At 48.1% G+C, this 24,816-nt stretch overlaps 2 protein-coding genes across 10 annotated transcripts in view; one reads left to right on the top strand and one right to left on the bottom strand.

Moving 5' to 3' along the window:
- Window positions 1-5,750, bottom strand: part of ZNRF1 (zinc and ring finger 1) — a 111,348-nt gene extending 105,598 nt beyond the window's left edge. For 2 of the 3 annotated variants that reach the window (XM_016928542.4, XM_016928543.4), the window contains exon 1: window positions 5,162-5,750. In XM_016928542.4, coding sequence (XP_016784031.1) covers window positions 5,162-5,585 — 424 coding nt within the window. In that variant the 5' untranslated portion in view covers window positions 5,586-5,750. The remainder of the gene's footprint in view (window positions 1-5,161) is intronic. The other variant, NM_001251899.1, reaches the window with a different exon arrangement.
- A 14,351-nt stretch (window positions 5,751-20,101) lies between these two features.
- Window positions 20,102-24,816, top strand: part of WDR59 (WD repeat domain 59) — a 112,253-nt gene continuing 107,538 nt past the window's right edge. For 5 of the 7 annotated variants that reach the window (XR_010152456.1, XR_010152455.1, XM_054668462.2 and 2 more), the window contains exon 1: window positions 20,133-20,308. Coding sequence is in view for 4 of the 7 variants with exons in the window: in XM_054668462.2 (XP_054524437.1) it covers window positions 20,255-20,308 (54 nt within the window). In the remaining 3 variants the exon portion in view is untranslated. Of the gene's footprint in view, window positions 20,309-24,816 lie in introns of all 7 variants that reach the window. The other 2 variants (XM_016930174.3, XM_063797434.1) reach the window with 2 other exon arrangements.

Here is a 24,816-nt window from a genome sequence, read left to right as displayed (position 1 = left end):
AAGAAAATAAGCCCTCATGGTAATAAAGAGCTAAAAATTCTGCTTTTTAATAAAAGTTTTCATTAACAATAGAACTTTTGCAGGGCAGGAGACCCACCATGCTCTTTGGAGACCACAGAATGCTTTTCCTTCTCCAGAAACCATGTGAAGGCCCATTACTTCTAGCACACCTATGGCGGGGCACAAAGGCTTTCTGATCCACTCCAAGGGAGTTGGCAATTCTCCCCCATTAGCTAACAATAAAAGAAAATTAAATCAATTGAGAACCCTACAGTGGCAGCAAAATAGAGCCCAAGAGATACCCTGCTAGCATGTTCAAAGACTTATTAAAAGCCACGTTGGGCCAGGCGTGGTGGCTTATGCCTATAATCCCAATACCTTGGGAGGTTGAGGTGGGAGGATTGCTTAAAGCCCGGAGTTTGAGACCAGCCTAGGCAACATAGTGAGACCTCATCTCTACAAAAGATTGTATAAAATTTAGCCAGGTGTAGTGGTGCGCACCTGAGTCCCAGCTACTCTGGAAGCTGAGATGGGAAGACGGCTTGAGCCCAAGAGTTTGAGGCTACAGTGAGCCATGATTGCACCATGGCACTCCAGCCTGGGCAACAGAGCAAGACCCTGTCTCAAAAATAAATAACAAAAACAAAACACAATCACCTTGTATCAGTCTCAGTTGATGGCTTGATGACAATAAAGAACAGTTTAGACTTTCTGAAAGTGCATACATATATATACACATATGACTAAGAAGGTGAAGTGAAGCCCTCAATGGCCAGCCCTTTTATAGTAGAACCTAGAAAACAGCAACTTCTTTCAACATGGTGGATGGTGCATGTTTTGTACCCCACATTTAGAAATCCATACTCTGAGACAAACAGAACTACCGAAAGAGAATGACCAGGCCTCCAGAATAGCACCGAGGCAGCCATCAGGAGTTATAGCAAAACTTTTTAACGTGGAAAGGGAGACACTCTGCTTCTATAAAGCAGCCCTTTTCAGCGGCATTATGAGTAAAAGCAGCCCACTAATGCAGGCCAGACTTTAGGACACAGAACCAGATTCCATTTGGGGGCTACAGCTAGCACAGCTGTAAACCTCTCTCCACCCATCAAATTCTGAGACCATTAGGCCTGGCACGGTGGCTCATGCCTATGGTCCCAGCACTTTGGGAAGCCAAGCTGGGAGGATCAACTGAGCCCAGGAGTCTGAGACTGCAATGAGCTATGATCTCGCCACTGCACTCCAGCCTGGGTGACAGAATAAGACCCTGTCTCAAAAGAAAAAAAAAAAAAAAATCTGAGGCGATTGAAGGCAGACAACTATAAGAGAGTGCCCCCATAGGAACTCCACCACTCTCCATTTAGAATGTCCTTTGACTTTTGTGCACATTATCTCATGAGACCCTCACTATGACTCTGAGAGGTAAGCAGGACAGGTGTCTTCTACATTTTACAGATGAATAAATTGTGACTGAGGTTAAATGACTCGCTTGCCCAAGGTCACAAATCATGCAGCTAATCAGCTGCCTAACCAGGAGATGAGCCTAGCACTCTGACTCGTAGGCCAGCGCAAACTCCAGGACACCATGCGGCTTCGTGATGTTTTCAGATAAGAGGCGGAAGAGGGTACTGGTTAAGAGCCCAGGTTCTGGCACCAGCCAACCTGCATTCCGATCCCATCTCCACCACCTACTAACCACCTGATCTTGTGTGAGTTCCTTAACCTCCCCAAACCTGTTTCCTTACCTGCACAATGGGGGTGGGAGAGAACAGTCTTACTCCATGGAGTTAGAGTGATGATTAAGTGAGATGATGAACATAAAGTACTCAAATTCATGTACTCAAAAAATGTGAGTGGCAGGCACAGTGCAGGACCCATAACAGAGATCAAGGAACACAGTCCTGCTCTCACAGAGCTTAGACTTTTGGCAAACCATACACAGAAAAAAGTAAACAGATAAAATACTTACAAAGTGTGTTAAGAAAGATTAAGGTGCAGCGCACAGTGGCTCACGCCTGTAATCCTACCACTTTGGGAGGCCGGGTCAGGCAGATCACCTGAGGTCGGGAGTTTGAGACCAGCCTGATAAACATGGAGAAATCCCTTCTCTACAAAAAACAAAATGAGCCCCAAGCTTATTGGGCATGGTGGCGCATGCCAGTAATCCCAGCTACTCGGGAGGCTGAGGCAGGAGAATTGCTTGAACCCGGGAGGCGGAGACTGCAGTGAGCAGAGGTCGCACCACTGCACTCCAGCCTGGGCAACAAGAGCGAAACTCTGTCTCAAAAAAAAGAATGATTAAGGTAACAGGTGAGTGACTGGAGAGAATAACCGGAGGGGCCAATTTTTAAGAGTGGTCTCTAAGCCCTAAGGGATCAGAAAGAAATTCGTGTGAAGAACGGAGAGAAAAGCACTCCAGGAATAGGGAATGGCATACGTGGGGGTCACAGCACAGGGAAGTCAGGAACCTAGAGAAGACAAATGTGACTACAGCGCTTCCTCTCCCGGGATCTGGGGAGCAAGGCTGGAGCTCGTGAGGGTGACCACAACTATTTTAAAAACGACAAAGATAAGGCTCAAGAGAGGGGATATGTCTTGCGCAAGGTCACAGCTGCTCAGAGGAGTAGCTGGGACCAGGGCCCTTCAGTATTCTACCTCCAGACCCAGCCTAAGCCCACGCTCTCTGAGAAGGCCTTGTATACACTGAACTCCCTCATGTATTTCACTGACAACTGTTTTCTGTGCCCATGAAGAGTTGCAAGAGCACCTTGAAAACACAAGCAAACATATCATATCAACTTCCAGGCATCTAATCAATTGTGCACCAAAATCGTTACCGTTCCAATCTTGCAACAGAAGAGCAAAAGCTGCTTAGACCTTACTCAAAGGCTCCAAAGCAGAAACAAGTTTTGCTTCTTGCAGCAATGAGTAACAGAGGAAACAGATGTCCTGGAAGATCCCATGGTCTGTTTCAGGTGAGATGGAACCAATGCTGCACAGGAAGGTTCATCTCAAATGAAATGCACAGGAAACGCCAATTACTTTATGTGAATAAAAGAATAAATCCCTAAAGCAGTGGTTCTCAACCAAAGTGTTATCACCCACACCCCAGAGGGCATTTGGGAATTCTTGGGGACATTTTGGGGTGACACACTGAACTGCTGGATGCTATCAGCATTTAGTAGGTATGCTCGATGTCTTGCAGAAGGACATGATGGTCCTACACAGTAAGGAATGGATTACCTACAATATTAATAGCAGCCTCCCATACACACTTTTGACACCCTTCCCTAAAGGATTAATATGCTCCAACTTTCCTGTCCCCACAGTTCAGTGGCTCTCCCTACCCTCACCATGATCGGATGAAAAAAAAATAAGGTTTCACAGCTTAAGAGTGAAATTCTGGAATCCAACTACAAGCTCATAACTGTAGCATGGAACCTGGTAGTAGCATAATAAATACATTTTTAGTAAGAGGCTTAAGAAATTTTAGCAAAAAGAGCACTCCCTTTCTTCCTCCCTACATATCTCATATGTTTTTCAACACAAAAAATTCTGTGATTTTAGAGAAACTTCTTACAGTACTTTTAAGTTCAAAACCAGATGCTCATTACAGTTCTTTTAAACACCAAACCAGTCATCTCAAAAATATGGCTAACTCTCTGGACTAAATTCCATAGGAAAAACTATTAATTTCAAAATGCCTAATTTTGATCAAATGCCTGAAAGAGCCAAAGGCAATCATGTCTTGCATCTCACTCAGGGCAGAGTTCGATGAGGTCAGAAAAGCTCCAATGATATCCGGAGGTCTGTCAGAGATTAAAATATCATCCTAACAATTCACAAGCTACTTCTAAGTGTTACCCTAAATTAGTCACTAATCAACGTTTCTCCCCCAACACTATTTCACAAATTAAAGTTTACAGAATTGACAAAAAACCAAACCAAATGAAAACAAACCCCAGGCTATTTGCAGGGGGGGAAAAAGAGATACCCCAAAAGTCAACCCTATTTCACAGTAGTTAAAAGAGTGATCCAACAGATATTACCCTCCATAAAGTACCCTAAAGGCAGGAGCAATCTTTCCCCTACACTATCTAAATTTTCCCAACTCACCCAAAAGAATCTTAAGATGTAACTTCTTCACTCAACTTGCCAATTAGCAAATAGCGGCCCCCACATCCCTTTTGGCCAATTTTCTAGATGCCTGACCTAGCAGACAGACCTGTTTTCCTCCTGCCAGGCCTTTTTTGCCCTCCCGCTAGGAGCCTGGAAAATCCCCCTCCAACCTTTTGCTGGCCTGTCACCAGAAGTTCATAAAATGAATTCATCCAGATTCTCTGAATCCTCCTTTTCCCCAGTCATGTGCCAACAGTCAGGCAATAATGCCCCACCTTGACAGGCTCCCTGTTACAAAAAGATGCAGATTCACGGGAAGACCAAGCACTTAGCATGGAGCAGAAGAAAAAAAGATGGAGGGAGGCGAGAGTCGTAGAGCCAAGCCTGCTGCATGCAGTACGGGTGACCACAGCCCTGGTCCTGCAAAGCCCCCGCGAGACTCGCCGGCTGGGCCCTCCGTACAGCAGCCACACCTGTCTTTGCCAGCCGCCTGCCGGCTGCTCCATTTTAAACATTTCAAACAGATCTCCAGCAGGGTGGCAAAACTGGGCACCTCTCTCTCCCAGCAAGAGTGAGAGCCCTAATCCAGGCATCACTTGCCCCTGATTTTATTTCATTTTCACACACTCTGTTTAGGAGACACTGCTTGCTCCAACTGGCTCCATCTCTCCGTTACCGGTGAGGCAGGCACAGTGCTGCAGTGGCGGAATGGAAGCACCCAGGCTGACTTGCTCTCAGCCAGACACGACCTCTTCTCTGAGGAGGGTGATGCCAATAAATGTAACTCCAATAGGTAGGCTTCGCTCTGCCCTTCCACAAGTGAACACACGCCGTGAGTCCCTAAATCGCCAGGCTCCGCAGCCTCGCAGAAAGCCTAGTTTCCAGACGGTAGGTATCCCATTCATCCCTTGGCATCGGGAACCAAAGGGAATGCAGACAGATCCCGGTCGTGCACTACATTCCCAAACCTTGGCACGCACGCGAAGGCTTGGGGCGCCCCGGCGCGCCCTCCCTCCGAGGCCTCCACCACCCGCGGACTCACCACTGTGCGAGCTGAACCACCTGGGTGCGATGTGCAGAGGTAGAGCATCCGCCAGCGAGGCTCGGGAGCCCAGGTACAGCATCCCGTCTCTATGGTGACCGCCGCCCGTCTCCTGGTAACCATTGCCATGGGCATAGGTGGAGTCGGACGCAGACCCTCCGCCGCCGGGCGCCCTCTCGGAGTCGCCGGTGCCCCGGGAGGCGGGGGTGTAGAGGCCAAAGGGCACCCCCCCGGCCGTGCTGGGGTCCATGCCCATGCCTGCCACCGAGCTGACCGAGCGGCTGCGCAGCCCCATGGCCCCGCCGCCCGTCCGGTAGTGCCCGAAATGGGGCGCCCCTCCCGGCGGCGGCACGGCGCTGTCATCGGTGGAGACCCCCGGGAAGGGGCCCCGGGAGCGGGCCGCCGTGCTCTGCTTGCCCCCCATGCTCGCCCGGGCCCCGGTGGGGCGGGAACCTGGAGGCCGAGACCCTCCCCCACTTCTCAGCAGCGGGGGGAGGGCTGGGCGAGCATAAAGGGGGAGGGAGTCAAAAAGGAGACCCGGAGAGAGAAAAGGAAAAAAAAGCAAAAGGAAAAAAGGAAAAAACCCGCGGGGCGGAAGAGGCAGGCGGGCGGGCGGGGATCCCAAACTCAGAATTTCAAACGATCCAAGGCAAACGCATGTTTCCCCTCAAGGTCCAAAGAGGCGCAGTCCGGCGCGGGCTCCGCGCGCCACAGGCCGCCCCCGGGCTCCGAAAGCCGGGGGAGCCGCAAGGAAGGAGGGAGGGAGGCGGCGGCGAGCGGCGGGCGGGCGCGGGGAGGCGCCGGAGGAGGCCTCCCGCCCCGCGGGAGGAGGCGGAGGAGGGCCGGGGGCGCCGGGCGCGTCCCCCGCCTCAGGACGCCGCGACCATGGACGGCGGCCCGGACCCCTCCAGGCCTCGGGCGGGCCGCGGCGCTGGGCGGCCAGGCGCAGCTCGGGAAGCCGCGGTCGCGTCGCGTCGCGCTCTCGCTTCAGCCGCCGCCGGCCCCGCCAGCCGCGCCGCCCCGCTCGGTCCCGGGCTGCGCTCGCCGGCGCTCCTCGCCGCCGTGGAGACAATGGAGGGCGGCAGAGCGCAGGCGCGGCCCGCGCCCCCTCCCCCTCCCCCCGCCGGGTTAACCCTTTCGCGGTCCCTGCGGCGCCCGGGCCGCTGACGCCCCAGCAGTCCCCACCCACCGCCCGCCCCCGGCCGGCCTCTGACCTGGGCGGCCTGACCACTGGGCGTTAGCCACAGAAACCAGATGTCTTTGAAAAGCAAACACTTCTTAAGTCCCCGAAAGTGGCAAATTATTCAGGGGGAACCAAGTATGGGGGAGGGGCAGCAATGGTTCGAGGGGGTGGGAAGGAAACACCAGGAAGAAGGAGATTTACTCCTTACGCCTACCTGGCTCTGAGGGTCACCGGTCGAGCTCCCCTCCTGGCACAAATTTGCCCCCACAGCACCCTCTGGTGGACGTGATGTCCATTCTTTCGGGGGTTCCCCATCCAAGCACCCCTCACGTCCGGAATCTCAACATTTGGCGGGGTTTAGTTATTTGGGGGTAAACAGCGCCATGGGGACACTTGTGAATCCGGCGTTTTGCTGACACTAGATCATAACTTCCTATTTTGGGCTTAAGCAAATGAGTAGATTCCTTAGCTAAAATGTAATTTTCAGAATCAATAGATGTACCATAAAAAGTGAATAGATATGGGTATGGAAATAGAACAACGCAGCTAGAAGTGATTATAGAAACCTTCTGTCCAAGGCTGGAGCCCTGTTTTGTTTACCATACGCTGTGTTTCGGCCCTCACCACGGGCCGAGGACACGGTGGGTACTCAATAGGTGTATTGTTGACCAAGCCTGAATCATTTGCAAGGGAGTGTTCCTTTGCTACCTCAAGCCGTCTTTCTCCTATATTCACATTCATTTATTGAACAACTGTTTTTTTGTTTTGTTTTGTTTTTGTTTTTGAGACGTAATCTCGCTCTGTCACCCAGGCTGGAGTGGTGTGGCGTAACTTCGGCTCACCGCAACCTCCGCCTCCCGGATTCAAGCGATTCTCCTGCCTCAGCCTCCCGAGTAGCTGGGATTACAGGCACATGCCACACTGCACCTGGCTAATTTTTTGTATTTTTAGTAGAGGCGGGGTTTCACCGTATTGGCCAGGCTGGTCTTGAACTTCTGACCTCAGGTAATCCACCTGCCTTGGCCTCCCAAAGTGTTAGGATTACAGGCATGAGCCACCACGCCCGCCCTGTTTTTCTTTTTCTTTTTTTTCTTTTCTTTTTTTTTTTTTTTGAGACGGAGCCTTGCTCTGTTTCCCAGGCTGGACAACCTCCGCCTTCCAGGTTCAAGTGATTCTTCTGCCTCAGCCTCCCGAGTAAAAGTCTGTTAAAAATTTGAAACTCAGGCTGGGCACGGTGGCTCATGCTTGTAATTCCAGCACTGTGGGAGGCTGGGGGTGGGGGGGTGGGGGGAGATGGGGCAGGGGATCACCTGAGGTTAGGAGTTTGCGACCAGCCTGACCAACATGGTGAAACCTCATTTCTACTAAAAAAAAAAATGAAAATAAAAAATAAATAAATTAGCCAGGTGTGGTAGCTCATGCCTGTGATCCCAGCTACTTGGGTAGCTGAGGCAGGAGAATGGCTTGAACCTGCGAGACAGAGGTTGCAATGGGCTGAGATGGCGTCACTGCACTCCAGACTGGGCAACAGAACGAGACTGTCTCAAAATATACATATGATATATATATATATGTGTGTACATACATACATATATAGTAGAGATGGGAGTTTCCCCATGTTGCCCAGGCCGGTACTCCTGGCCTCAAGCAGTCCTCCCACTTCGGCCTCACCAAGTGCTGGGATTACATCATGAGCCACTGTGACTGCTGAACAACTATTTATCAATGCGAGGTGCTGGCTGTGAGTATCACACAGTCCCTGGCTTAGCTGACTTCCACCTATTAAATGACCCCAGATACTTCTAAACTGGGGGACCAAAACAGGATGTAGAGAAATATTAAAAGAAAACCAAAAAGAGCAAGGCTAGCCCGTCACAGATATTGATTGTTCCAGTGTGGCCAGCCTGGAAACAGGAGGAAAGCTATTTGCAAGCATGAAATACCTGGAGGTGAGCAAACAGCCCTATAGAAGTAAGAATTTTTGCAAGAGAAATAAAAATAGGAAGAAACAAACTGTGCCAACACCTAATAAATTATCTGTAGGTGCCTATATGAGTATGTGTATACCTAAAGAGGAAAAACAAGAAAGCTTAAATTTAATCCCATTTCCTCCTAGAAGAAAGACTATGGTATCAGAAGAGTGGTTCAGTACTATACTAAAAAAAAAAAGGTATTAGACCCCGTGGAAGATCCCTATTAGAGAGATAAATACATGATACCCATTGTAACTATCCAAACAGCTTTTGATTTATCCATTCACTGAACAGTTTTTTAGTGTATTTAACACAATATTTAGTATGTAATAAATTCCAGGCACTGTAGTAGGTTCTGGGATACAGTACTGAACCAGAACCAGACAGATGGAGTCCCTGTTCTCATAGAACATCAGAAGAAACACTTCCCACCGACTTGAATGGCTATGATCAAAGAGAAGGGCAATAGTAAGTATTGATGAGAGGTGGAGAAATTGGAACCCTTGGACCTTGCTGGTGGAAATGTAAAATGGTGCAGCTTCTTTGGAAAACAGCCTGACAGTTCCTCAAAAAGATTAAATGTGGAGTTACATGACCCAGCAATTCCGCTCCTACCTAGGTATAGTTCCAAGAGAAAGCAAAACATATGTCTGCAGAAAAATGTGTACGTAAATGTTCATAGCAGCATTATTCAAAAGAGCTAAAAAGTGGAAACAACCCAAATGCTCATCAACTGATGAAGAGGTAAACCAAATGTGGTGTATCTATACAATGAAATATTATTCAGCCATGAAAAGGAATAAAGTACTGATTCATATTACAACATGGATGAATCTTGTAAAAGCATATTAACTAAAAGAAGCCAGCCATAAAAGACTATGTATTGTATGATTTCACTTATATGAAATGTCCAGAATAGGCAAATCCATTGAGACAGAAAGATTAGTGGTTGCCATGGCCTGGGGGGAGGGGAGAATGGAAAATGACTAATAATAGGTCTCTTTCTATTTTTTCTTTTTTTCCTTTTTTTTTTTTTTGAGACGGAGTCTTGCTCTGTTACCCAAGCTGGGGCACAGTGGCATGATCTTGGCTCACTGCAACCTCTACCTCCACCTCCCAGGTTCAAGTGATTCTTCTGCCTCAGCCTCCCAGGTAGCTGGGATTACAGGCATGCGCCACCATGCCACGCTAAATTTTTTTTTTTTTTTTTGAGACGGTGTCTTGATCTGTTCTCGCCCAGGCTGGAGTGCAGTGGTGCAATCTCAGTTCACTGCAACCTCCGCCTCCCGGGTTCAAGCGATTCTCCAGCCTCAGCCTCCTGAGTAGTTGGGATTACAGGCGCGCGCCACCACACCCGGCTAATTTTTGTATTTTTAGTAGAGATGGGGTTTCACCATGTTTGGTCAGGCTGGTATCAAATTCCTGACCTCATGATCCATCCGCCTTGGCCTCCCAAAGTGCTGGGATTACAGGCATGAGCCACTGTGCCTGGCCGCTAATTATTTTTTGAGACAAGTCTTGCTCTGTCACCCAGGCTGGAGTGCATTGGCATGAACTTGGCTCACTGCAACCTCTACCTCATGGGTTCAAGTGATTCTCCTGCCTCAGCCTCCCTAGTAGCTCGGATAACAGGCACGTGGCATCATGCCCAGCTAATTTTTGTATTTTTAGTAGAGATGAGGTTTCACCATGTTGGCCAGGGTGGTCTTGAACTCCTGACCTCACATGATCCACCTGCCTCGGCCTCCCAGAGTGGCTGGGATTACAGGCTTGAGCCACTGCACCTAGCCTCTTTCTGTTATGTATTTATTTGTTATTTATTATTTTTTAATTGTGTGGTTACAAAGTGGTGTCTTTCTGTTTTATGCATTTATTTATTGACAGAGTCTCACTCTGTCACCCAGGCTGGAGTGCAATGGTATGATCTCAGCTCACTGCAACCTCTGCCTCCGGGTTCAAACAATTCTCACGCCTCAGCCTCCTGAGTAGCTGGGATTACAGGTATGTGCCACCATGCCTAGCTAATTTTTTTTTTCTTTTTTGTAGAGATGAGGGTTCACCATGTTGGCCAGGCTGGTCTTGAACTCCTGGCCTCAAGCGATCCACCCGCCTTGGCCTCTCAAAGTGCTGGGATTACAGCCATGAGCCACCACACCTGGCCTTGTTTTTTTAAATCACATTTTTTGGTAATTGAATGGATTTCTTTTTGAAGTGATGAAAATGTTTGGGAATTGGGTAATGGTGATGGTTGCACAGACTTGTGGATATACTAAGAACTGCTGAATTATACACTTAGAAGGGTGAATTTTATGGCATCTGAATTACACTACCATACCATATAGATCAATAAGTATTGGTGGGGCATGGTGGCTTAAGCCTGTAATCCCAGCACTTAGGTAGGCTGGGCGGGTGGATCACTTGAGGTCAGGAGTTCGAGACCAGCCTGGCCAACAAGGTGAAACCCCCTCTCTACTAAAAATACAAAAATTAGCCAGGTTTGGTTGTGCAGGCATGTAATCTCAGCTACTCAGGAGGCGGAGGCAGGAGAATCGCTTGAACCAGAGAGGCAGAGGTTGCAGTGAGCCAAGAGCACACCACTGCACTCCTGCCTGGGCAACAGAGTGAAACTCTGTCTTTAAAAAAAAAAAAAAAAAAGTACTGAAGCAGGCAGTGACAATGCAGTATGACAGGTAAGCCTAGAATGGTGCCTGACATGTACTAGGCACTCAATAAATATTGTTGAATGAATGAATGAATGAATGAATGAATGACTAAGTGGTATGAGGGAGAAAGAGTATGGTGCTGAAAGAAAGGCAAGAGACAGGAATAGACCATTCCAAGCTGATGCCTGAAAGCTGAGTTGGAGATCAGCCAGGCAAGGAGGCAGGGCAGGGAAAAAAACTGTGTTTCAGGAAGAGAATACTGTTCCAGGCAAAGGGAACAGCCCAGATGTGAGAGAACATGGCATATTCAAGGAACTGAAAGAGGCTATAGTGCTGCAACGCAAGGGGGTGAGAGCCAAAGATGAATCTGTTCCTCAGGGGCAGGCAAGAGGGTCCTGTGAGCCATGGCAAGGAGCGTGGTCCCCATCCCAAGGGCATGGGGAGCTGGAAAGCCTTTATCAGCATCATTAGATGCTGTCTATCTAGCACCAGCATCATTGGTGCTATCATTAGCACCAATAGGAATGGCCTCCCAGCACTTTGGGAGGTCGAGGCAGACAGATTACTTGAGCCCAATACTTGAGCCCAAGAGTTCAAGACCAGCTTGGGCAACAGCAAGACCCTGTTCTATAAACAATACAAAAATTAGCCAGGCGTGTTGGCACGTGCCTGTGGTCCCAGCTACTTGGGAGGCTGAGGTGGGAGGATCGCCCAAACCTAGGGAGATTGAGGCTGCAGAAAGTCGTTATCTCAAAAATAAAAAAAAGGAAAAAATAAATTTTGATAGATGATAGACAAAACATACTACATGCACATTAATGGTCATGTAGCTAGTAAGAGCAGAGCTGGGCTTTTTATTTTTATTTTTTGAGATGGAGTTTCGCTCTGTCGCCCAGGCTGGAGTGCAGGGGCACCATCTCGGCTCACTGCAAACTCCCCCTGCCGGGTTCACACCATTCTCCTGCCTCAGCCTCCAGAGTAGCTAGGACTACAGGCACCCGCCACCACGCCCAGCTAATTTTTTGTATTTTTAGTAGAGATGGGGTTTCACCGTGTTAGCCAGGATGGTCTCGATCTCCTGACCTCGTGATCCGCCCGCCTCGGCCTCCCAAAGTGCTGGGATTACAGGCGTGAGCCACCACGCTGGGCCAGAGCTGGGCTCTTAAGTTTTACGGTGAACATGGTCATCAAAGAATTTTTTTTTTTTTCTTGAGAACAGGGTCTTAACTCTGTCACCCAGCTCGAAGTGCAGTGGTGCAATCTGGGCTTACTGCAACCTCTGCCTCCCAGGCTAAAGGGATCCTACCACCTCACCCTCCTGAGTAGCTGGGACCACACGTGCGTGCCACCGTGCCTGCCTAAGTTTTGTATTTTTTTTAGAGACAGGGTTTCACCATGTTGCCCAGACTGGTCTTGAACTCCTGGGCTCAAGCAATCCTTCCGTCTCAGCCTCTCAAAGTGTTGGGATTACAGGTGTGAGCCACTGCACCCAGCCGAGGAATTCTTCCAATGACAATTTTGTTTTCTCTGTATACTTTCCAAAGGGGTGAAAAAGACTAGATCTACTTAACAGCTGTATTTCTTTTTGTGAATTAATTATTTGGCCTTAAGGTTTACATTCCAGTGTGCTGATTATTATAAGTCACCTCTCTCATAGCTGGCACCACTGAACAGCTGAGATCTTGTACTGCAAAGGTGAAGCCCCTGCTCTGTGGAATGTGATTGCACTCAGCTTAGGTGCCCTGTGGGACCCCGAATGGTGGCCTATCTCAGAAAATGTCCTGTTATGGCTGGGCACAGCGGCTCATGCCTGACCAACATGGTGAAACCCTGTCTCTAGTAAAAAAACAAAAATTAGCCAGGCATGGTGTCAGTTGCCTGTAATCCCAGCTACTCGGGAGGCTGAGGCGGGAGAATCGCTTGAACCCGGGAGGCAGAGGTTGCCGTGAGCGGAGATCGCGCTACTGCACCCCAGCCTGGGCAACAAAGGGCGACTCTCTCAAAAAAAAAAAAAGAAAAGAAAATGTCCCGTTATCTTGTTTTGTACTAACAATAAACCACTGATCCACTTACCACAACAGTCAGGAGGAAGAGCTGATAAAATTTTTGCTGCCAAAGCCCTTTGGAAATGCGAGTGCATATCTATTCTATTATAGAAAGCCTGGGACTTGCACTATTCAGAAAATAGGGGAAATGGCTTGTGAGGGCCTACTCCTGAGAAGCAGTGGGGAACTCCCGTCCACCTCCCTGTTTCTGTGAGCCAGAGGAAGGCGAGGGTTTCCCATGGCTTTAGAGGGCATCCCCAGCACCCCTATCACCCCACTGGGGGTGGACAAATGCCTTTCAGTGAGAAACTTCCTCCCAGGCCCTCTCGGAGCTCTTTAAATTTTATTGTGTTGCTTGAAAGGAGACAGCTTAGAAAAATCAGGATAATGAGTAACCAAATACACATGGCGGGGAGGCCGAGCACAGGACCATGTTCATAAATATTTGTTGATTGATGAAGAGAGGGAAATTATTACTGGGACTCAGGGCCAGGGTCCAAGGTTCCCAGATGTAAACGAACTGAGTAGTCAGCTAGCTCCAAATTCTGCAGAAGATCAAACAGAAGACTAGAAAGATAAAGGATCATGTTCAAATTGCATGGCTAGTTGCTGATAAGAGCCCAGCCCAGGCCCTGGATTTCTGGGTTTGCTGTGTACCCTGCTTTCCTGCCGCTTGGCTAGCAAGTGTCCTGAAAAAACACAGTTTCATGATAAATCCTCTGTGGCAAAGTGGGATCTACTTGACAAAGGACCCTCAGTGGTCCCCAGCCTCTGATTCAGATGCAAAATCCTAAGTCCCCCAAGTTACAGAATGGACCACCCTCCCCCAGGCCAAGGGGACCCCAGAGAAACCTGAAAAACTGAATTTCTGGCCATCGTGGGAAAGAAGGTCATTATACCCCCCACCTTTTCGAGTTTAGGCACAACTGACCAGCGTTAAGGTTGAAATAGAGATCATAAGACTGACAGAACAGACGCTTTGTGGCAATAAGATACCGAATTCCAACCTGACTCTGGTATAGCATCATATAACAGACAGCAGACCCTGAAGGAACTAAAAGTATTTTACCCCAAAATATATTTCTTTGGCGTATTTTGAAATGGCTCTTCAAAGCACTCTGTTGTGGGGGAAATTTTGCATCGTAGAGAACGCAGCTGAGACTTTCCTGCATTTAAGAGAGATTAAGAGGCCAAGCGTGGTGGCTCACACCTGCAATCCCAGTACTTTGGGAGGCCAGGGGGGCGGGAGGATCGCTTGAGTCCAACAGTTAGAGATCAGCCTAGGCAACATAGTGAAACCCCATCCTAATTTTTTTTTTGAGACAAGGTCTTGCTCTGTCACCCAAGCTGGAATGCAGCAGCGCCATCTTGGCTCACTGCAACCTCTGCCTCCCGGGTTCAAGCAATTCTCCTGCCTCAGCCTCTGGAGTAGCTGGGACTGCAGGCATGTGCCACCATGCCCGGCTAAATTTTTTTTGTATTTTTATTAGAGATGTGGCTTCACCACGTGGTCTGGAACTCCTGACCTCAAATGATCCACCTGCCTTGGCCTCCCAAAGTGCTGAGATTACAGGCGTGAGCCACCTTGCCTGGCCTTAATTTTTTTTTTTTTTAAAGAGATAAACTGAGTTTGACACCTTTTAAGGCCCTGAGAAATTTACTGCCTATTCTCTCTGAAGGCTGATGCCTGTGAAACTTTGTCTTCATAACAAGAACCTTGGTCTCTATAGCGTCCCTCATCTTAACTGAAACATTTCTTTCTATTGACTTCAAGTCTTTAGACACAGCTGAACTCTTTTAACCAATTGCCAATCAGAAAATCTTAGACTCCACCCTGTAACCACCCCCTCCAAGGTATCTTGCTTCTTTAGGCTGAATCAATGTATACCTTCCATGTATTGACTTATGATTTTACCTAAAATTCCTGTCTCCCTAAAATGTACAAAACCAATGTATACCCTGACCGCCTTGGGCACACTTTCTCAGGACCTCTTGAGACTGTCCCCCAGGCCATGGTCACTCATATGGCACGCATATGGGCTCAGAATAAACCTCTTTAAATATTTTACAGAGCAGTAATTTGGGAGGCCAAGGTGAGTGGATCACTTGAGCTCAGTAATTTGAGACCAGCCTGGGCAACATGGCCAAACCCAATCTCTATAAAAAATACAAAAATTAGCCAGGTGTGGTGGTATGCACCTGTGGTCCCAGCTACTTGAGAGGCTGAGGTGGGAGGATTGCTTAAGCCTGGGAAGTTGAGGCTGCAGTAAACCGAGATGGCACCATTGCCACTGCACTCCAGCCTGAGTCTGGAAATATAGTCTCCAAATACATACAAAAAGTCTCCAAAATACATACAAAAAGTTTGATTTTGATTTTGTTTGATTTTTTTGGTCAACATGGAAAGAACACTTACATGGGGATCTCAGGGGTGAATAGCAATGAAGAAGCAGCCAGAGAGCTCTGAATGTTGCTCCAGAGTCCCCACTCTTTCTCTCTCTCCTTCCTTCCTTCCTTTCTTTCTTCCTTCCTTTCTTTCCTTTCTTTTTTTTTTTTTTTTTTTTTTTTTTTTTTCTGAGACGGAGTCTTGCTCCGTCACCTGGGCTGGAGTGCAGTGGCTCGATCTTGGCTCACTGCAACCTCTGCCTCCCGGGTTCAAGCGATTCTCCTGCCTCAGCCTCCTGAGTAGTTGGGATTACAGGGCACCTGCCCCCACACCTGGCTATTTTTGTATTTTTAGTAGAGATGGGGTTTCTCCATGTTGGCCAGGCTGGTCTCAAACTCCTGACCTCAGGTAATCTGCCCGCCTTGGCCTCCTAAAGTGTTGGGATTGCAGGCGTGAGCCACTGCACCTGGCAGAGTCCCCACTACTTCATGACAGTGTCATGACATATGGGTGGGAGACTCCAAAGCAGGATCCGAGGAGGCAATTGGAAAGGTTCTCCTGCTCCCTCTCCCCAAAGTTCTGCTGAACCTTTTTTCTACTTAAGGAAAAAAAAACATTGGGAGAACAGAGTGCACCAAGGACTTGAAAGCCAAAGTACTATCTTTGCCTATGAACCGTGACAGGCAGATTTTGAGAACTAGATAAATATGAACTAAAGAGGTGGGAGTGGGGGAGGGTTGCAGAAATGCTCAGGCACGATGATCTTAGATCCCACTCATTTTGGTGGGAAGCAAATTACCAAGCTATGTATACAAAGACAGAGAGCTTTAGAAGAGCTATGTCTCTATTTGTATGTATGTCCAAAGTAAAACTCAAACGCCTAAGCAGGGCTTTCTTTTTTTTTTTTTTTTTGAGACAGATTCTCATCCTGTTGCCCAGGCTGGAGAGCAGTGACCCTATCTCCGCTCACTGCAAACTCCGTCTCCCGGGTTCAAGCGATTCTCCCGGCCTCAGCTTCCTGAGTAGCTGGGATTACAGGTGCCTGCCACCATGCCTGGCAAATTTTTTAATTTTTTTATTTTATGTGTGTATGTATTTATTTTTTTTGAGACGGAGTTTCTCTGTGTCGCCCAGGCTGGAGTGCAGTGGTGCCATCTCGGCTCTCTGCAAGCTCCGCCTCCTGGGTTCACGCCATTCTCCTGCCTCAGCCTCCCTAGTAGCTGGGACTACAGGCGCCCGCCACCACACCCGGCTAATTTTTTGTATTTTTAGTAGAGACGGGGTTTCACCATGTTAGCCAGGATGGTCTTGATCTCCTGACCTCGTGATCCGCCCTCCTTGGCCTCCCAAAGTGCTGGATTATGGGCGTGAGCCACCGCACCTGGCCTACGGTGGGTTTCTAAAGAAAAAGAAGGGGCAGTTCCTAAGGTCTTTACTAAGAATTTACATCAAAATAACATAAGCTACTGATTGGCTATACGTTGTTCTTTGTATCACAAATTCGAGAAACATGAAGATAATGGATGAGGTAGCCAGTCAGGAATGAAATGACTTTATTTTAATTTTAATTTTTTTTTAGAGACAGGGTTTTGTTCTCTCACCCAGGCTGGAGCACAGTGGCGCGATCATAGCTTTTTGCAGCCTCAACCTCCCAGACTCAAGCAGTCCTCTCACCTCACCTTCCCATGTAGTTGGGACTACAGATGCATGCCATCACACCTGGCTAATTTTAATTTTTTTTTTTTTAGAGATGGGGTCTTGCCATGTTGTCCAGGCTGGTCTCGAACTCCTGGACTTAAATGATTCTGTCAAATAACAGGTGTGAGCAAACATGTCCAGCCTTTGCTCACACTCTTAATGGTGAAGTGTTTTTTTTTTTTTTCATAGTGTACTGTATCAATATCTTAACATTATACTGAAAAGCTCAGATGTCGGGCCGGATGCAGTGGCTCATGCCTGTAATCCCAGCACTTTGGGAGGCCGAGGTGGGCAGATCACGAGGTCAGGAGATCAAGACCATCCTGGCTAACATGGTAAAACCCCATCTCTACTAAAAATACAAAAAATTAGCCGGATGTGGCGGCGTGCGCCTGTAGTCCCAGCTACTTGGGAGCTGAGGCAGGAGAATGGCGTGAACCTGGGAGGCGGATCTTGCAGTGATCCACCCACCACTGCACTCCAGCCTGGGTGACAGAAGGAGACTCCGTCTCAAAACAAAACAAAACAAAACAAGAAAAAGCTCAGATGTCATATTCTTCAAGATTTCAAGATGCCATTTCGGGTCGCCTATTTAGGCTTTTCTCTCCTGCCATATTGCCTGCAAATCTATTATAATATACAAGTCATTCTGCCAAGCACATTCCTGTTGTAGAGTAACCAGTTGTCCCAGTTTGCCTGGAACTTATGGGTTTCTTGGGATGCAAGACTTTTTGGTGATGCAGTGCTAGAATATGAAAAGGGATCAGGCATGGTGGCTCACACCTATAGTCCCAGCTAATCCAGAGGCTGAGGCCGGAGGATCACTTGCTTGAAGCCACTACTTTGAAACCACCCTGGGCAACACAATGAGACCATCTCTACAAAAAGTAAAAAAAAAAAAAAAAAATAGCTGGGCATAGTAGCACATGCCTGTAGTCCCAGTTACTTGGGAGGCTGAGGCAGGAGGATTGCTTGGGCCCAGGAGTTGGAGGCTGTGGTGAGCTATGCTCACACCACTGCACTCCAGCCTCAGTGACAGAATGAGACCCTTTCTCCAAAAAAATAAAAATAAAACATGAAAAGGTCCAGGCAACAAGTTAGTCACCGTAATCTGTCAACAAGTCTGTCTTCCCCCTTATAGCCAATACTCCAGGAGGGAAGAGACCACACTTTCTTACCTCTATTCATAAAATGACTTGCACATACAAATAGTGATAATATTAACAACAACAATAACAGTTTATTTTATTTTATTTTTATTGATTTCCTGGCTTCTAGAACTGAATTAATAGTTTATAGTTGAGCATTTTCTACATCCCAGGCCCTGTGCTTAGTTCTTTACAACAATCCAATGAGGTAAGCCATTTTTCCCTTTTATAAGGAAACTGAAGCTAAACCAGTTAAATCAACATTTAAGAGCATGGGACTGAAGAGGAAACTTAATCACCACCCACCATGTTAGTACAGTGGCTCTCAAACTTTTTGATCTTGGAATCCCTTTACACTGCTGTTAAAAATTACTGAAAATCCCAAAAAAACTTTTTTTTTTTTTTTGACAAGGTCTTGCTCTGTCGCCCAGGCTGGAGTACAGTAATGTGATCCTAGCTTACTGCAGCCTCCGTCTGGGCTCAAGCCATCCGTCCACGTCAGCCTCCCAAAGTGCTGGGATTACAGGCATGAGCCACTGCGTCCGGCCCCCAAAAACTTTTATATGTAGTATACAGAATTTAAAAAATATATTTATTCATTATTTCATTTAAACATTAATTCACATGAATACATTTAAAAATGAAAAAGAACCATATTTTCCAAAAAAAAAAACCAAAAAATTCTGGCAAATCTGTTTTAATGTTTGGTTTATCAGAAAACAGCGGCCGGGCGCGGTGGCTCACGCCTGCAATCCAGCACTTTGGGAGGCCGAGACGGGCAGATCACGAGGTCAGAAGATCGAGACCATCCTGGATAAAACGGTGAAACCCCGTCTCTACTAAAAATACAAAAAAATTAGCCGGGCGTAGTGGCGGGCGCCTGTAGTCCCAGCTACTCGGGAGGCTGAGTCAAGAGAATGGCGTGAAGCCGGGAGGCGGATCTTGCAGTGAGCCGAGATCGCGCCACTGCACTCCAGCCTGGGCGACTGAGCAAGACTCTGTCTCAAAAAAAAAAAAAAGAAAAGAAAAGGAAAGAAAGCAGCTGGATTGCAGGAGGGGGTATAGCTCACAGGTAGAGCATTGGACTACAGATCAAGAAAACAGCTGGATTCTCACATTTAAGTCTACCTTCATTGTTACGGGAGGCGCTGCTGTATTGTATGAAACAATAAATTGCACATTCAGACTTTTAAATATCTCGATGGGATAGGCATCAGGAGAAGAGGTATCTTCGGTTTGCACAAACGTTGATTTTTCTTTTTTCTTTTTTTTTTCCGAGACGGAGTCTCGCTCTTGTCACCCAGGCTGGAGTATAATGGCGTGATCTCGGCTCACTGCAATCTCCGCCTCCCGGGTTCAAGCGATTCTCCTGCCCCAGCCTCCCAAGTAGCTGGGATTACAGGCGCCCGCCACCACACCCGGCTAATTTTTGTATTTTTAGTAGAGACGGGGTTTCACTATGTTGTTTAGGCTGGTCTCGAACTCCTGACTTCGGCCTCCCAAAGTGCTAGGATTACAGGCGTGAGTCACTGCACCCGCCCCGAACGTTGATTTTGATTTGAGACTGGGTCTGGACGAATGCTGGGGACTCCAGCGAGGAGCTAGTGAGGACAACAGGCACCTCACCTCACCCAAACCAAACCTGCGAGCCCTTCCCGGGTCACCCACGCTTGCTCGAGCTTGGACTACAACTCCCGGCAGAGCTCGCGGCAGGGGGTGTGCCCGCAATCGCGAGGAGCGTGGGTGACTCAAACCAAGTGACGGAAGTGAGCGAGGGCGTGCCTGTTTGTGGTAGGCGCGGTGTAGCAATTGGAGGACCCAGGAAGAAGGGGCGGAGCCTATGCTTGGGTCAACCAATGGCTTGAGCTCAGGAGCAACCAGGGCACGGGGCGTGTCGGGGCTGATTTTCTGGCTGTGTGGGGCGCACGGTCCCGGGATACTGGGGACGGCGGGGTGGGAGGGCGCCGTCCTGGGGCCGCGGCGGCCGGGCGGGGGAGATGGCGGCGCGATGGAGCAGCGAAAACGTGGTTGTAGAGTTTCGTGACTCCCAGGTGAGCTAGAGGCCGAGTGGAGCCCTCTGGGCATGCGTCCTCCCCGCTTCCCCTCCCCCACGCGGCTGCTTCCGTCCCGGGGGGCTACGGGGAGACCCTAGGCCCCGTAATGAGGAGGTGGGCGGGGCTTAGCCGACCTCTTAGACCCCGTCGGGGGAGGGAAGACGACCATCGGGGGCAATCGGGGCGAGCATGGACGGAGTTTCGGGGCTCCCTACGCGGGTAGGGGAGTGGGGTCCGCCTTGTGACACTGAGGCAGAGACTGCGCACCGTGAGTGCTGAGGGGAGGCTTCCCACAATCAGGGTACGGAGCGAGGGGGTGACGGCTTCCCGAGGCCCTAGCCGCGTGTGGCGACTTAAGGCAAGTCGCGGGACTTTTCTAAGTCTCAGCTGCGTGGACTTAACCCTGTTGGGGTGAATTCGATGAAACACTGTTTGCAAAGTGCCTGTTGCAGCGTCTACGCGGTTAAGTGGTTCTTAATGCCATCATACTGGAAAATACCGTGTAGTGGATAGGAGTGACACTGCACGTGTTGCCCGAGTTCGAATCCCGCAGCCCCTACCCTGTCATCACTCCGTACACGTCAGTTTTCTCACCTGTAGAAGGGAGATCGTCGTACTTACAAGATTGGCTTAAAGATTTTATTTTTTAATTTTCTATTTAATTTAATTTAATTTTTTTGAGATGGAGAATCACTCTGTTGCCCAGGCTGGAGTGCAGTGGTGCCATCTTGGCTCACTGCAACCTCCGCCCCCCGGGTTCAAGCTATTCTCCTGCCTCAGCCTCCCAAGTAGCTGGGATTACAGATGCGCACCACCACGCCCGGCTAATTTTTGTATTTTTAGTAGAGACGGGGTTTCACCTTGTTGGTCAGGCTGGTCTTGAACTCCTGACCTCAGGTGATCCACCCACCTCAGCCTCCCAAAGTGCTGGGATTACAGGCATGGGCCACCGTGCCTGTCCTATTTTACTTCATTTGAGACAGGGTCTGGCTCTGTCACCCAGGCTTGAATGCAGAGGTGTGAATCACCGCTCAGTTCAGCCTCGACCTCCCAGGCTCAAGCTATCCTCCCACCTCAGCCTCCCCAGTAGCTGGGACTACAGGCGCATGCCAACACGCCCGACTAAATTTTTCGGTTTTTTTTGTAGAGACGGGGTCTCCCTATGTTGTCCAGGCTGGTATGGAACTCCTGGGCTCAAGCGACCCCCCTGCCTCAGCGTCCCAAAGTGTTGGGATTACAGGTGTGATTCACTGAGCACAGCCTCGAGTGAAGATTTTATGTGGTCGTATGTTGAGGATGTGTGGCACAGTAACCCTCAAGTCACCAAGTGTGCATGGTAACCCTCAAGAAATGTTAGCGCTTACTAGAGAGTTTTATCATTTTTCTTTGCCATGTCTTCCATATGCCAGGCCTCCTTCAAGGCGCTTTATCTACGTCTTTTTCTAATTCATAAAATAACCATGCAAGATAAGTAGGTGTTATTCTTTTTTTCCAAAAGTGGAAACCGATCCCCTTTTGACTGATCCCAGTGACTTGGCTAATGCTTCCCATAATGTGGTCAATGGCATTGGGATTTGGATGCTGGATCCTACCCCAGAGCCCTTGTTTAGCTCATTGGACTACTTTACTCATAGTGGGTAGCTCTGAACCAGTCATATACATCCCCTCTTCCCCAGCACCTAGGACAGTGTCTTGGTGATTCTCTTCAATTTTAAATTTATTTACCTTTTTTTTTGAGACAGTCTCGCTCTATGACCCAGACTGTAGTGTAGTGGCATGATCTCGGTTCACTGCAACCTCTGCCTCCCAGGTTCAAACGATTCTTGTGCCTCAGCCTCCCGAGTAGCTGGGATTACAGGCACGTGCCACCATGCCCGGCTAAGTTTTGTATTTTTTGTAGAGACGGGGTTTAGCTCTGTTGGCCAGGCTGGTCTTGAACTCCTAGCCTCAAGTGATCCATCTGCCTTGGCCTCCCAAAGTGCTGGGATTACAGGTGTGAGCCACTACACCTGGCCTATTATTTTTTGTAGAGACAGAGTCTCTTTGTGTTGCCCAGGCTGGTCTTGAACTGGCCTCAGGCGATTCTCCCACTTTGGCCTCCCAAAATATTGAGATTACAGGTGTGAGCGACTGTGCCCGGCCATTCTCTTCATTTATTCCACGAATATTTATCGAATACCTTCTGTGTGCCACACTTTTATTCACTCATTTATTCAACAAGGATTTACTGAGCTCCCTTCAGGTATACACTGTGCCATGCACAGGTGATTCATACTGAGGGAGATCTGGATAAGTATAAATGGGTGATGTGGTTTCTTCTTTCCAAAACCCCATCCTATCTTTTGCCGGAGAATGAGTGAGTGGAAGAGCTACCCACCATTTTGCTCTGTGGTGCCCTCTGATCAGTAGCCTCTACTGAGAATTTGAGCAGTAGCATTTGGATTAAGGATCCCCAAGTACTGTCAGCACAGAGTCTCCGTGAGACCTGTTCTCCCTAGGGAGGCGCCAGACTCCTTGGAAAAGGAACCATATTCCTGTTTTCTTTCTTGTTAATTGCTTTTACTGGGAACTAGGACAGAATAGAACTGTGTATCATGCCTCTAAGCCTGCTAATTTGGAAGCTACTAATCTGCAAACCCTTTAATTTTCACAGAAACCCAGGTAGTCTAACCCCTGCCTGTTTATAGAGATGTAATTGAAGAGACCTGCAGAGAGGGTGCTGACACATATATTAGGATGCTATGAAGTCGTAGCAAATAATTAAACCTCAACAGCAGTTGTCATAGTAAGAGAACAAAGTAAATTGGGTAATTTTACTGCCTTGTGGGAGTTTCTGTTTTTTTGTTCTGATCTTTCTATTTACAAGGCTTCCTCTTTATGTGAATTAGCATGGTTTTGTGGGTGATTCTGGTGATGATTGGAAGGGGCAGGAACCCATTTTATTAACTATTTTGTTAATGTAGAAAGAAAAAGTTAAAACTCTTCATAATGCCTTTATGAATAGGAGCAATAAACTTTTCAAAACACTCCACATCTTTTAAATAATAATTTTATTAAAAAATTTTTTATTAAAATATTCAAATTTCTTTCATTTTGCATTTTTTTAAAAAATAGGGATAGGAGTCTCTGTATCTTGCCCAGGTGGTCTTGAACTCCGAGGTTCAAGTGATTTTCCTGCTGCAGCTTCCCAAAGTGCTGGGATTACAGGCGTAAGCCACCGTGCCTGGCCTAAAAAATATACATATATGGCCAGGCGTGGTGGCTCAAGCCTGTAATCCCACCACTTTGGGAGGCCGAGGTAGGCGGATCACCTGAGGTCAGGAGTTTGAGACCAGCCTGGCCAACATGGTGAAACCCCATCTCTACTAAAGATACAAAAATTAGCCGGCCATAGTGGCACACACCTGTAATTCCAGCTACTTGGGAGGCTAAGGCAGGAGAATCGCTTGAACCTGGGAGGCAGAGGTTGCAGTGAGCCAAGATCTCACCACTGTACTCCAGCCTGGGCGACAGAGTGAGACTCCATCTAAAAAAAAAAAATACATATATGTTTATGTAAATGTATATGTATTTTCTAAAAAAATACAAAAAATATATATGTATATATGTGTAAGACAGGTCTTGCTCTGTCACCCAAGCTGGAATGCAGTGGTGCAATCTTGGCTCACCTCAGCCTCAACCTTATGGTATCAAGTGATCTTCCCACCTCAGTCTCCTGAGTAGCTGTGAATACAGGTGCACACCACCAAGCCCCACAATTTTTTGTGTGTGTGTTTTTTTTTTTTTTTTTTTTTTGAGACAGAGTCTCTCTCTGTCGCCCAGGCTGGAGTCCAGTGGCATGATCTCGGCTCACTGCAAGCTCTGCCTCCCAGGTTCACGGCATTCTCCTGCCTCAACCTCCCGAGTAGCTGGGACTACAGGCGCCCGCCACCACACCTGGCTAATTTTTTGTATTTTTTCTTTTTTAGTAGAGACAGGGTTTCACCGTGTTAGCCAGGATGGTCTCGATCTCCTGACCTTGTGATCCACCCACCTCAGCCTCCCAAAGTGCTGGGATTACAGGCGTGAGCCACCGCACCCGGCCTTTTTGTGTGTTTTTTTTTTGCAGAGATGGGGCTTTACCGTCTTGTTCAGGCTGGTCTCAAACTCCTGAGCTCAAGTGATCCTCCCACCTTGGCCTAAAAATATATATATTTTTATTTTTGAGATGGAGTCTCACTCTGTTGCCCAGGCTGGAGTGCAGTGGCGCAATCTCAGCTTGCTGCCACCTCCACCTCCTGGGTTCAAGTGCTTCTCCTGCCTCCTGAGTAGCTGGGATTACAGGCGTGCCCCACCACACCTGGCTAATTTTTGTATTTTCGTAGAGATGGGGTTTCGTCATGTTGGCCAGGCTGGTCTTGAACTCCTTACCTGAAGTGATATGCCTGCCTCAGCCTCCCAAAGTGCTGGATTACAGATGTGAGCCATTGCACCTGGTCTGAAAATAATTTTTTAAAATTAAAACT

Source organism: Pan troglodytes, chromosome 18 (assembly GCF_028858775.2).
Source record: "Pan troglodytes isolate AG18354 chromosome 18, NHGRI_mPanTro3-v2.0_pri, whole genome shotgun sequence".
NCBI lineage: Eukaryota > Metazoa > Chordata > Mammalia > Primates > Hominidae > Pan > Pan troglodytes.
The sequence above is the reverse complement of the archived record's forward strand: the minus strand, read 5'-3'. Positions and strand labels throughout refer to the sequence as shown.